Source organism: Macrobrachium rosenbergii, chromosome 54 (assembly GCF_040412425.1).
Source record: "Macrobrachium rosenbergii isolate ZJJX-2024 chromosome 54, ASM4041242v1, whole genome shotgun sequence".
In the NCBI taxonomy this organism is placed as follows: Eukaryota; Metazoa; Arthropoda; class Malacostraca; order Decapoda; family Palaemonidae; genus Macrobrachium; species Macrobrachium rosenbergii.
The window spans coordinates 18,437,603-18,450,102 of NC_089794.1; the positions used below are offsets into that span (position 1 = coordinate 18,437,603).

The 12,500-nt window shown below is 37.6% G+C and overlaps 1 protein-coding gene across 3 annotated transcripts in view; it reads left to right on the top strand.

The window, feature by feature from the left end:
* Positions 1-12,500, top strand: part of LOC136834809 (sodium- and chloride-dependent glycine transporter 1-like) — a 127,672-nt gene that overhangs the window by 92,472 nt on the left and 22,700 nt on the right. For 2 of the 3 annotated variants that reach the window (XM_067097542.1, XM_067097544.1), the window contains exon 2: positions 2,373-2,523. In XM_067097542.1, coding sequence (XP_066953643.1) covers positions 2,373-2,523 — 151 coding nt within the window. Of the gene's footprint in view, positions 1-1,292; positions 1,743-2,372; positions 2,524-12,500 lie in introns of all 3 variants that reach the window. The other variant, XM_067097543.1, reaches the window with a different exon arrangement.

A 12,500-nucleotide genomic window follows, 5' to 3' on the forward strand; every position in this document is an offset into this window, starting at 1 on the left:
AGAGAGAGAGAGAGAGATAGACAATAAAACATAAAAATAAAAGATTATATAAACATCTTGATTTAACAATGCAGCGTGTTGAGGGATGAATTGCTACAGAAGATGCTTAATTCTTTATTTTTAACAAATCGTTATCATTAAGTTATTCGACCATACTAACAATCCATCGTGACCCTTTTTACTCTCAGTATCTAATTCTAGCTAACATTCACTTTCAACAGTTAAAATCATAATGATTTCACCAGTTTCTGAAGCTTCTTCTTGCCATCAATAGCCATTAATTTTATTAGCTAACATGAGTTCCTTCTGCAATTGTGCAGCATCTTCCCATTAATATTTAACATTACCTAATTTATGCTAACATTCACTCTCAGCAGTTTACTGTTAAAATCAAAATGATTCCACCAGTCTCTGAAGCTTCTCCTAGCCATCAACAGCCAACACCTCCATCAGCTGACACCAGTTCCTCACACGAATATTCAGCTTCCCCTTTCCCCGAATATTTCACATGACCTGACCTTTCATTCGAAGACGACCTGACCTTCATATGCGGACGAGTGAGAGACGAATGACCTCACTGAATCGCCTGGTCTTCAAGGTGACCTTGCTTCTAACCTTCAGTCGATCCCGCCGAGGATGATTAAGCCTTTCAAGTCTTTGAGTCTTTAAATGATGAAGTCTCTTCTGTCGGCAGAAGTCTTCAGCCGTCATGCAAAGGCCATTTGTTTGATATCTGTATTGTGGCCTTCATAATTAAACGAGCACAGATGTTTATTTTATTTTATCTTTATTTTGGCTTTGGTTATTTGAAGAGTGTTTGCCTGATGTTATGCATGTATACAGTATGTGTGTGTGTATGTATATATATATACTGTATATATATATGAAACGGAAGGCTAGAGATGAGAGGAAATTTATGGAAGATGAAGCACAGGAAACACGTTAAGTGAAATATGTATATGTATATAATTTATATACATATACATATGCATGCACATATATATACAGAGTATATATATATATATATATATATATATATATATATATATATATATATATATATATATATATATATACAATGCTTATCATTCAGGGCTGTAATGCTTTTTGTTTTTAATTTGCGTGTATTCAAGAAAGTGTCCAAAAAGAACAGCTTCATTGTATATTACTTGTAAGTTCGTAAAGCTCTAAAAAATTCATTTGCAAATATTGCTAAAATATTACGCTACAAAACAAAAAAATTGAAAATATTGTCACGCTCAAAAATAATCGATCATATTTTCTGGTCAAAGGTGACTGTAAACAGACAGTGGCGACAGTATTTTGAATTGTGCCGAGATCACCAAAGGTTTAAAAAGCGAAAAGAGACGTAAATATAAAACCTGAGGAAATCAAACAAACTCTACACAAAGAACGATTCCATTTACTACCCAGCAACGATCGCCAATACAACACTTATTCCCCAGGGATTTGCAAACAGCCTTCATTCTGGCAAGATTTCAGAAACACAACAGCCTCTGTCTGCGAAGGAGAGATAAAAACAAAAAAAGATTTTCATATCCGGAATTCCATCGGACAAACAAAAGGAGTTCCTGAGTGTTTGGGCAGCGGATATGTTAGCTTATAAGGGAAGGTACGAGGAACCAACGACCCCTGTGAAGAGGGGATTTGTCCTGGCTTACGAAAATCTAGACTATGATACGTACGATCTCAACAGTCCTGAGAACAGCTACAGTTCTGGGGTACGGTGGCTGTTCTAAGCTTTGCTGACTTGGTGATGTAAACTGTACTTTGATGCTCAGACGTGTGTGTAGAATAACAGCTGAGCTAGACTTTCATTGCTCTTTCCTTGTGTAAACTGTACCTTGATGGTCAAACATTTTTGCAGAATAGCAGCTGTTCTGAGATTTGCTGACTTGGTAATGTAAACTGTACTTTGATGCTCAGACGTGTTTGTAGAATAGCAGCTGCTCTGAGCTTTCCATGCTCTTTGCAGATGTGAAATGTACCTTGATACTCAAACATGTGTAGTATAGCAGCTGTTCTAAGAATTGCTTGCTCTTTGCAGATAAAAAAATTTACCTTGATACTCAAACATGTATGTAGGATAGCAGCTGTTCCAAGCTTTCCTTGTTCTTACCTGATGTAAACTGTACCTTGATGCTCAAACATATGTAGTATAGTAGCTGCTCCCAGCTTTTCTTGCTCTTTGCAGATGTAAACCGTACCTGGAGGCACATACATGTGTGTAGATAGCGGATGTTCTAAGCTTTCCTTCCTCTTTCCTGATGTAAACGGTACCTTGATGCCCAAACATGTTTGTAGACAGTGACCTCCAACTTAATGACATTTTTCTTCTTCTTTTCCCGCAGGAGTGTGAAACCGTGGAGGTGAGAGGACGTGAAGTTGGATCCAGGCAGAAATGGGGTCGTCAAATCGAGTTCATTCTGTCGTCCCTCAGCTATGCTGTCGGTCTGGGCAACATCTGGAGGTTTCCCTACCTCTGCTACAGGAATGGAGGAGGTGAGCTGAGAGAGAGAGAGAGAGAAGATTCAAAACTCTGAAAGCGAATGACATGAAAATGAACCTAACAGGTTGACCCTTGAGTTGGTGATATTCTTTCAGAATCTCTAGCATTGTGAAATATAGCTCTTGAGATCATTGTCCAAAGTCACATGTGTAAAATAAGCTGAGGTTGTCTACCTTGAAATAATGGTTGTAGATTTTATGGGAACTCCAGTTATTAGGAGATATATTTTGGTATAATATCCAAATAGAGACTCGTTTAGCAGGCTACAGTAGAAAATTACACGTATATGAAGTGTTTGTGTGTGTGTGTGCGTGAGAGAGAGAGAGAGGGAAAAGGGTGGGGTTAGGTTAAGGATAACAATAATTGCATGTGTAAAGGAATGCAATTCTATTTTCTTGAGAGAGAGAGAGAGAGAGAGAGAGAGAGAGAGAGAGAGAGAGAGAGAGAGCTGTAGGGTGATAATAATGGCATGTGTAAAAGGGTACAATACTTGAGGAAGCAGGGGATGAGAGAGAGAGAGAGCCTTTGAGTAAATTTACTGATGACAGATGCTGAGGCAACAAGGATGGAACGCAAAATCTGACGTTACAGAGAAGGAAAATTACGTAAGCTTGCTTTCAGTCGCCGCGGCAGCCGGGATTCTGCCTAAGGTCGGGAGAACTGGCGTGACGTCACTGGAAGTGAGGGAGGGAGGAAGGGAGGGAGGAAAGACATGCTATTCTTACATAAATTCCTTCTCAATGACGTCCAATCATATCCGCTTTCTTCATAGGGAGTAGGGAGACGGGGGAGACCCCCCCCCCTCCCCAACCTTCCATTAAATGGTGTGGTTCTCGGGTGCTTCAAGCTTTTCAAGCACCAGCCTCATTGTGACCCATTGCCGCTTGCGCCGGGTCGCTATGGTTGCTGTTTTTTGGAAACTGTGGCATTTTATTCCTAGATTTAACCCTATGTTTTTAACGTTGATTTATGACAAGTGTGAATATATAAATACTTTAAAAAATTATAATTTAATTTGGTAAAGTTCTCCTTCTTCTCCCCACATGAACGAACCATCAACTCTGGATCTTTGCTGACAAGTACCTGTTCTCACCATATATCCCAAATGAGTGATCCTCAGCTTCGAATCGTCCACAAAAGCCCCCTGTTCTTACCACATATTCCAACCACCTAGCCATTATCTTCGTTAAATTTCTGTATGTTTTTAGATGAAGTGAGTCAGTGATGCTCAAGTTTAGAGTGATTTTTCTAGAAGCCTTTCAACACCACATGTCCAAACCACCTTGCCTTTTACTCGCTGACATGGATTTGACATTCATCTTCATACAGAGGCTTAAGGATATATCTGTACTTTTCATTTAATACTATTTTCCTTTATATCATAGCTTACTCCACTCACTCTCTTCCCTTTGCATAATTGTCTTGCACTCCAGTTTTCCATGAAGCAAAAAATTACTTACTGGAAACGATTACTTTCAATTTTACCTCTTTTTTTATAAAGAAGAAAGAGAAAAGCAACGGACAAGCAGAGTAATGAAGAAGACAAAGGCATTTGTGTGTGGTATGACGTAAGAGGAGAAGATAGGAGAATATTAGAGATACGTGACATTTCACTCTGGTCCGCGTTGCTATCGTGAGTTGTATTGGGAAATGTACAATTATCTCTTGCAGACTGTAGGAAACGTCTTTGCTAACTGTAGATTATTATTATTATTATTATTATTATTATTATTATTATTATTATTATTATTATTATTATTATTATTATCACCATCTGTAGACTTTAAAATATACCTTCGCTAGCTGTTTATTATTATTATTATTATTATTATTATTATTATTATTATTATTATTATTATTATTAACAACGAACAAACATCAAAATAAAACAAGCCAAGTGCAGAAATCCCTTACGTGAAAGAGAGGAATAAAAATAAACAATTAATTGAAAATATCGATAACGACAAATGACCAAACTCGTGAATAAATACATTCATACACACATTTATACATTTCTACATGTATATATATATATATATATATATATATATATATATATATATATATATATATATATATATATATATATATATATATTTTTTTTTTTTTTTAAGTTTTTAAGTTTTTACTTAGCCTACATACCAGAAGCTGTCGAGAAATAAATAGGTTACCAAACCCAACTCCAATCAAAATGATATCTATAAATGCAAATACCTGCTGATATCTAAAAATATATGTCTATAAAAAGTTCTTATGAATCAAATTCATGAACGTTCATGCGCTTAACAGTTAGCGAAAAATGTTTATACATTCAACATCTAATGGGATCCAGATAATTGAGGAACCCTAATTTGTCCAGGTAATTGAGGAACCCTAATTTTTCCAGGTAACTGAGGAACCCAGGCACATTTCCGGGATAGATTAGACCTCATATTCACAGATGTTCCAGCAATATATTACTGTAAGTCCGAGGTCTATGATATAAACGGTGGGCACGTCTGATCATTGTGCCACAGAGATGGACATGTCACTCAGTCAGTATGTTCCTAATTTGTTCTTCATTGGAGGGGTGGGTAGAGCTCTCGGCTAGCACGCTGTGGGGCCCAGCGTTCGACTCTCCGACAGGCCAATGAAGAATTAGAGGAATTTATTTCTGGTGATAGAAATTCATTTCTCGGCATAATGTGGTTCGGATTCCACAATAAGCTGTAGGTCCCGTTGCTAGGTAACCAGTTGGTTCTTAGCCACGTAAAATAAATCTAATCCCTCGGGCCAGCCCTAGGAGAGCTGTTAATCAGCTCAGTGGTCTGGCTTAAATTTTTTTTCCACCATTGGAAAAACGGACTGGTTGACATCGAACTTGTCCGGTACTTAATATTTCGGATGCCATATTAGACTCTGACCCCAAGAAGAAGTTAAATGAAATGCTGATGGCTATTTTGAGAAGATATGTCCCTAGAAAGGTTGTCGAATTTAGGACAAATGACCAAATTCAACGCATGGAGACAAAATCGTTCAAATAATAATAATAATAATAATAATGTAGGAAGCATTCAATGAATGGGATGTTTATGCATGAAGAGGTTAGATGAAAATCCAAGGCAATAATTCATACTTTACCTATCTAGCAGATAGGAAATGTGCAGCTCAAAAGTATCAGACCAACAAGGTTTTCATGAATGGGAAAAAACCAACGCAGAGACGTACAAAAATAATCATCCGAATCAGTCGGTCTTCCCACAAAAGAAATGTCGAAAAACAAAAACTAGTTCCTGTTTCCCTTGTTCGAAATCTTGCTAAACAAACACAGGTTCATGTTGGTCCTTTTTTTTTTTTTTAAGTTCTTTATCGAAATGTGTGACAGACTGGACTTCAATTAGCTGACCATTTCAGTGTTTATTTGTCCAGTCACTTAAAGATAAGCTATCTTCCTTTTTTCTGGGAAATATTTGTGAAGTACTTTGAAATGGAATATCAAATTTAGGCCAAAGGTTACCGTCGAGACACTCTGCATCATTTACGTTTTCGCTCGTGAATGCAACGACGCACTTATCGTAGTTATTATGTAAATAATTTGCATGATCTAAGTGTCGTTCACATACAGGATGGAGTTGAAAAGCTGTCGCTTTCTTCTGATGCGTAGAAGCGACACAAATACAATGGACAAAGAAATGAGAAGCTGTATCTGTTTCCTCAGAATGAATGAACCTTTACAAAGAGACTTCATAGAAATTTACTAGGGAGTACTTTTGCATAATTCAGATCCATGACAAACAATGACAAAGAAACTTCGTGCGGATTTGCTAAAGTGTTCTTGCATAATTCAGCTACATAACAAACGTACACACAAACTGTATTAACCCAGACATCACTGACAAATTCCAATCTTGCGTAACGTCGACGTCTGTGGTATTTATTGGCTGACATTTGCAAGAAATTTTTTTCGTCTAGTCGCTGGGCAAATTTGACTTTTAACAGGCCGGAGGAATTTTACAAGACTTTGGCTGTTGTCATCACTAGTATCACCATTTTTGCTCAGTATTGTTGCTACTGAATTTTAGTCTTCTTTGGTTTAAGAGGCTAGGCTGTTGTTTCCTGAGGGGTTAGATACTAGAGCCATGGCTGTTTTCGATAGTTGTGAGCATCACTGATATCCAGCGATGGTCAAAACCCGACCCTAACCTTAACCTCGACTTAACCTAGTAGTATTTTATGGATGATAATGATCATGATATTAAGTGATGGTCAGAATCCGACCTTGACCTTAACCTTGACGTAACCTAGCTGTGTTTTATGGATGCTAATGATCATGATATTAAGCGATGCTCAAACTCCAATCTCGACCTTAACGCAACCTAGCCGTGTTTTATGGATGATAATGCTCATATCAAGTGATGTTCAAAATCCGACCTTAACCTTAACCTTGACGTAACCTAACAGTGTTTTATGGATGATAAAGATCATGATATTAAGTGATAGTCAAAATCCGATCTCAACCTTAACCTCGATTTAACCTAGCAGTATTTTATGGATGCTAATGATCATGATATCCAGTGATGGTCAAACTCTGACATCGACCTTAACCTTGACTTAACCTAGCAGTATTTTATGGATGATAATGATCATGATATTAAGCAGTGGTCAAAATCCGACCTTGTCCTTAACCTTGACTTAACCTAGCAGTATTTCATGGATGATACTGATCATGCTATTAAGTGAAGGTCAAAATCCGACCTTAACGTTAACCTTGACTTAACGTAGCAGTATTTTATGGCTTACAATGATCATGATATCAAACGGTGGTCAAACCCTGACCTTAACCTCAACCTTAACTTAACCTAGCAGTATTTTATGGATGATAATGATCATGATATTAAGCGATGGGCAAACCCCGACCTTAACCTTAACCTTGACCTAAACTGGCCATATGTTACTGATATTTTTTTTGCTCTTGACTAATGTTATTACGCTTATGTAACGTTTATCTTTATTTGTATTTATCATTACTCTATTTCTCTTGCCCACCTTCTACTTATATCGCAGATATAATTTAACCTTATTCAAGCGAAAAGGAATAGAGCCTAAAGAAAAATTGTGATAGTTATAATAACGAAAACATTCTCTTTTGTTAATGCAATACTAATCTTCATTTGCATTTCACCGTCATTGTTGCTCTGTTTCTCTTTCTTCCCCTTTTCTTATATTACGAATAGAGTTACCCTCATTAAAACGTAAAGGAACAGAACCTGAAGGAAAAATTATAATAAGATATTCTTGATGAGAATCTTTCAAGAACGCTGAGAGACAATACTATTTAAGAGAATCGGGATCTTTCGTAGATAGTGACCCCCCAGGGGTTTTCGGGGGTCGTTATCTAGGACTAATATTTTTTTGGGGGGTCATTACTGTATCTTTATGATATTTACAGTCTTTTGTTTATTTTTTTACGGCCACCCCCAATGGCCTTGTACTAAACACGCCGCAAAGGGCACGAGGTTAGCAACCTCATCCCAGAAAACTCTGAGAGACATTAAAATTGGAAAAAGAGAATATTTGTATATGTATATATATATATATATATATATATATATATATACTGTATATATATATATGTGTGTATATATATATATATATACATATACATATACATATACATATATATATATATATATATATATATATATATATATATATATATATATATATATATATCACACATTACATGTATATGTGTCAATGTATGTATGCCATAACAGACCAACAGATATCAGAGCACACAAAAAAATATATATATATACATATATAAAGATAAAATCCACGAAGGAAACGGAAACACTAGAGTGCTGCGAGGCCTTTCGACACTACGTCCTTTACTTAGCAGAGACTGCTAAGTAAAGGACGTAGTGACGAAAGGCCTCGCAGAACTACTGCTAAGTAAAGGACGTAGTGTCGAAAGGCCTCGCAGCACTCCAGTGTTTCCGTTTCCTTCGTGGATTTTATCTTTATTTATATATTCATCACGTTCCATATTTTCGATTCAGTTATACATATATATATATATATATATATATATATATATATATATATATATATATATATATATATATATACATATATTTTAAAAAAGTGAAAAGACAGAAATAACATCAATAACCTGAAATGAAACCCTTGGAGTTCACTACCTAGGAAAGACACCCTCATTGAAGCGAGGAGGAATAGAACCTGAAAGAAGAATGACTCTGATAATAATATAAAAAGAAAAATTCTTAATGACTTTCTCTCAAGAACACCGAGAGACAATACTAGTTAAGAGAATCATTACTGCCATCTCGGTTGCCGATCGATTCCGTTGGTTATTTCGAGGGCGGTGAATGTCAGCACCGCTCGCTCTTTGAGAGCTCACACGGCGCCTCTTGGGGATTCTCTGACGTCACCATAGCACTTCATTTCAGGTTATTGATGCTATTTCTGTCCTTTCGCTTTTTTCTATTTTTTATTTATTTTTTTTTTGGCGGGTGTGCCCTGATATCTGTTGGTCTGTTATGGCATACATACATGCATGCACATGTGATGTGTGTTATATATACATATACTGTATATATGTACATATATAATACATGTATGTATACTTGTATATCTTCGCTTTTTCCAATTTTAGTGTCTCTTAAAGTTTTCTGGGATGAGGTTGCTAACCCCGTGCCCTTCCTGGCCCTTGATGCGACCCACAACAAAGCCAATATATACAAGCCGCGTCACTTCCGGGACGCCATGTTTGTTTACATTCAGGGCAAGGTGCACAGCGCGCCAAGCGGCCTCGCGGGGTAACTATCAGCTTGGTGGGTGATGGCAACGCCTATAATTAATACTTCTTTGATGACGGTAGACCCTGACACTGCTTAATTTCCCCAAATTAGTGCAACTTGTTTGACAATGCCGTCTTATGGCTGTAACAACGACAAGGTATTTGAAAAGCAGCAACATCCTGTCTCAACTGCTGGGCAGAATTGAGAAGCAGGTTCTTCCAGACAGGTCATGTTCTGTCTATTTCAGATTCGGGACCAGGAAATGCCTACTCAATGCAACGAAGAGAACGGAAGAGCAAAGATACGTCAGCGTTTATTGTGTGCCTGTGTACTTGTGATTGCTTATGTTGTACATAATGTTTTTTTTTTAATTACCACTGTTACATGGCTTTATTTATGTATGATCATAATTTCAGTCAACATTGGTTGTATACACAAATAATAAGTTTACCTGCCCAGTCAATACCCTACAGATTGAGATCTGTCCGTTCAATTTCACAGTCTCCAGGTAGCTTTCAGGTGTGTATTTCAGCAGGCCTATCTAATATGATTCATAGTATGTCCTACATATTACATTATGTACATGTCATCAGTGTCTGTGTTATAGTAGATAATGCCAAAGCATATCCTCCTTGCGGTAGAACTTTGTTTCTGAAATATTTAAATCTACTGGCCTAGTGATGTATTATTTTCTATATAATTGTAAATGAGTGTGATTGTGAAAAAATGGCGAAAAAATAACTATCGCACATAATTATATTAGACAACGTTGGATGCGGTGTAAATAAAAGTGTACGATGTTCTACATCATTGTTGTATATATAAGATAAATGATTTTAATGAAGTGTTGCAGTTTTTCAGTAATAGTTAAAAAAAGCCAAGAATGCTGAATTCATCTCAGAAAGTAATGATATAAAATAAATTGCATTCAAGTAACGGTTGAAAGTTTGACCCATTTCTGTGGCCGTAATTTTGGCTGGTGTAAGCTGTCAGCTGAGGAGGTCGACTGCCATGATATGTATGATGTCACATGAACTGGCCAAGTGGCTGTGTAAATAAATGTCATTGATATTGCAAACGTGCATATTTTCATAATATTGCAGTGAGTGTATTGAAAGAGCAACGGTATTTAGGCTGTGAGTGCTCTTCAGACCAGGAAAATGCATTGTGAGTGACGGTGAGGCTGTCAGACTGGCCCTGTCATGCATTCAAATATTGCCTGTTCCACGCTAAAGTAATGTATGTCTGTCCTTTCAACCCATCATAACATCGATAATATGGATATCAACTTAAACCTGCTGTCTACAGTGCTCTAAACAGAGCCTGTATATATTGGATTTGCTCTAAGCTAATAGTTGAGCCCAATGGTCGTTTGGAGCGCTGCCTTAAATGTAAACAAACATGGCGCCCTATTATAATCCAATGGGAAGCCTTTATAACTACTAACCGCACACATGACTTCGCTACTCTTGTCGACAGACATAGATTTTTTTGTCAGGAAACGGATCAGAGTCTCCAACCGCCAAATTCCCCACTGTTGGGATCAACCGCGGATTTCCTGCTGATAGAGCGAGGTTGATGTCCGCTGGGTCACTAGCGCTATTTATTATTATTACTATTTATTATTATTATTATTATTGTTTTATTTATTAATTTTTTTTTGGTCTACCACAGTCATCCTATTAGACTGGGTGGTTTTTATAGTGTGGGGTTCTGGGTTGCATCCTGCCTCCTTAGGAGTCCATCACTTTTCTCACTATGCAAGCTGTTTCTAGTAGCACACTCTTCTGCATGAGTCCCAGAGCTGCTTCGGCATCTAGTTTTTCCAGATTCCTTTTCAGGGATCTTGGGATCGTGCCTAGTGTTCCTATGATTATGAGTACGATTTCCACCGGCATATTCCATATCCTTCTTATTTCGATTTTCAGGTCTTGTTACCTATCAATTTTTTCTCTCTCTTTCTCATCTACCCTGGTGTCCCATGGTATTGCCACATGAATGAGTGATATTTTCTTCTTGATTTTGTCAATCAACGTCGCGTCTGTTCTATTGGCACGCACCACCCTATCTGTTCTGATACCTTAGTCCCAGAGGATCTTTGCCTGATCGTTTTCTATCACTCCCTCAGGTTGGTGTTCGTACCACTCATTACTGTAAGCTAGCTGGTGCTTCTTGCACAGGCTCCAGTGGAGGGATTTTGCTACTGAATCATGCCTCTTTTCGTACTGGATCTGTGCAAGCGCCGGACATTCGCTCGCTATGTGGTTTATGGTCTCGTCTTTCATATTGCACTTCCTACATGTGGGTGAGATGTTATTTCCATCTATCGTTCTCTGAACATATCTCGTTCTTAGGGCCGCTGTTAGCATGCCTTCTGTTTCCTTCGTGAGTTCTCCCCTCTGTAGCCATTGCCATGTTTCATCGCTGACCAGTTCTTTAGTCTGTCTCATGTATTGTCCGTGCGTTGGTTTGTTGTGTCATTCCTCTGTTCTGTTTTTATTCACCTGTCTGTATATTTTTGGATCTTCGTCTACTTTTATCAGTCCTTCTTCCCATGCACTCCTTAGCCACTCGTCTTCACTGGTTTTCAGATATTGACGCAGTCCTCTATGTTTAATAGACCTCTCCCCCCTTCCTTTCGTGTTATGTATAGTCTGTCTGTATTTGCTCTTGGGTGTAGTGCTTTGTGTATTGTCATGTGTTTCCTAGTTTTCTGGTCAGTGGTGCGGAGTTCAGCCTTCGTCCACTCCACTACTCCTGCGCTGTACCTGATTACTGGTACTGCCCATGTGTTTATGGCTTTCGTCATGTTTCGGGCGTTGAGTTTTGACTTGAGTATCGCCTTAAATCTCTGCATATATTCTTTCCTGATCGTGTCCATCATCTCTTGGTGTTTTATATCTCTCCCTCTATTATTCCCAGGCATTTGTATCCTATCTCATCTATGTGTTTGATGCTATTCCCGTATGGTAGCTTTATCCCTTCAGTCCTTGTTACTTTGCCATTTTGTATGTTGCCCAGGGCGCATTTTTCTATTCCAGACTCCATCCTGATGTCCCCAGATACAAATCCTTACAGTCTGGATTAGGGTATCTATTTCCTTGATGCTCTTATATATTATTATTATTATTATTATTATTATTATTATTATTATTATTATTATTATT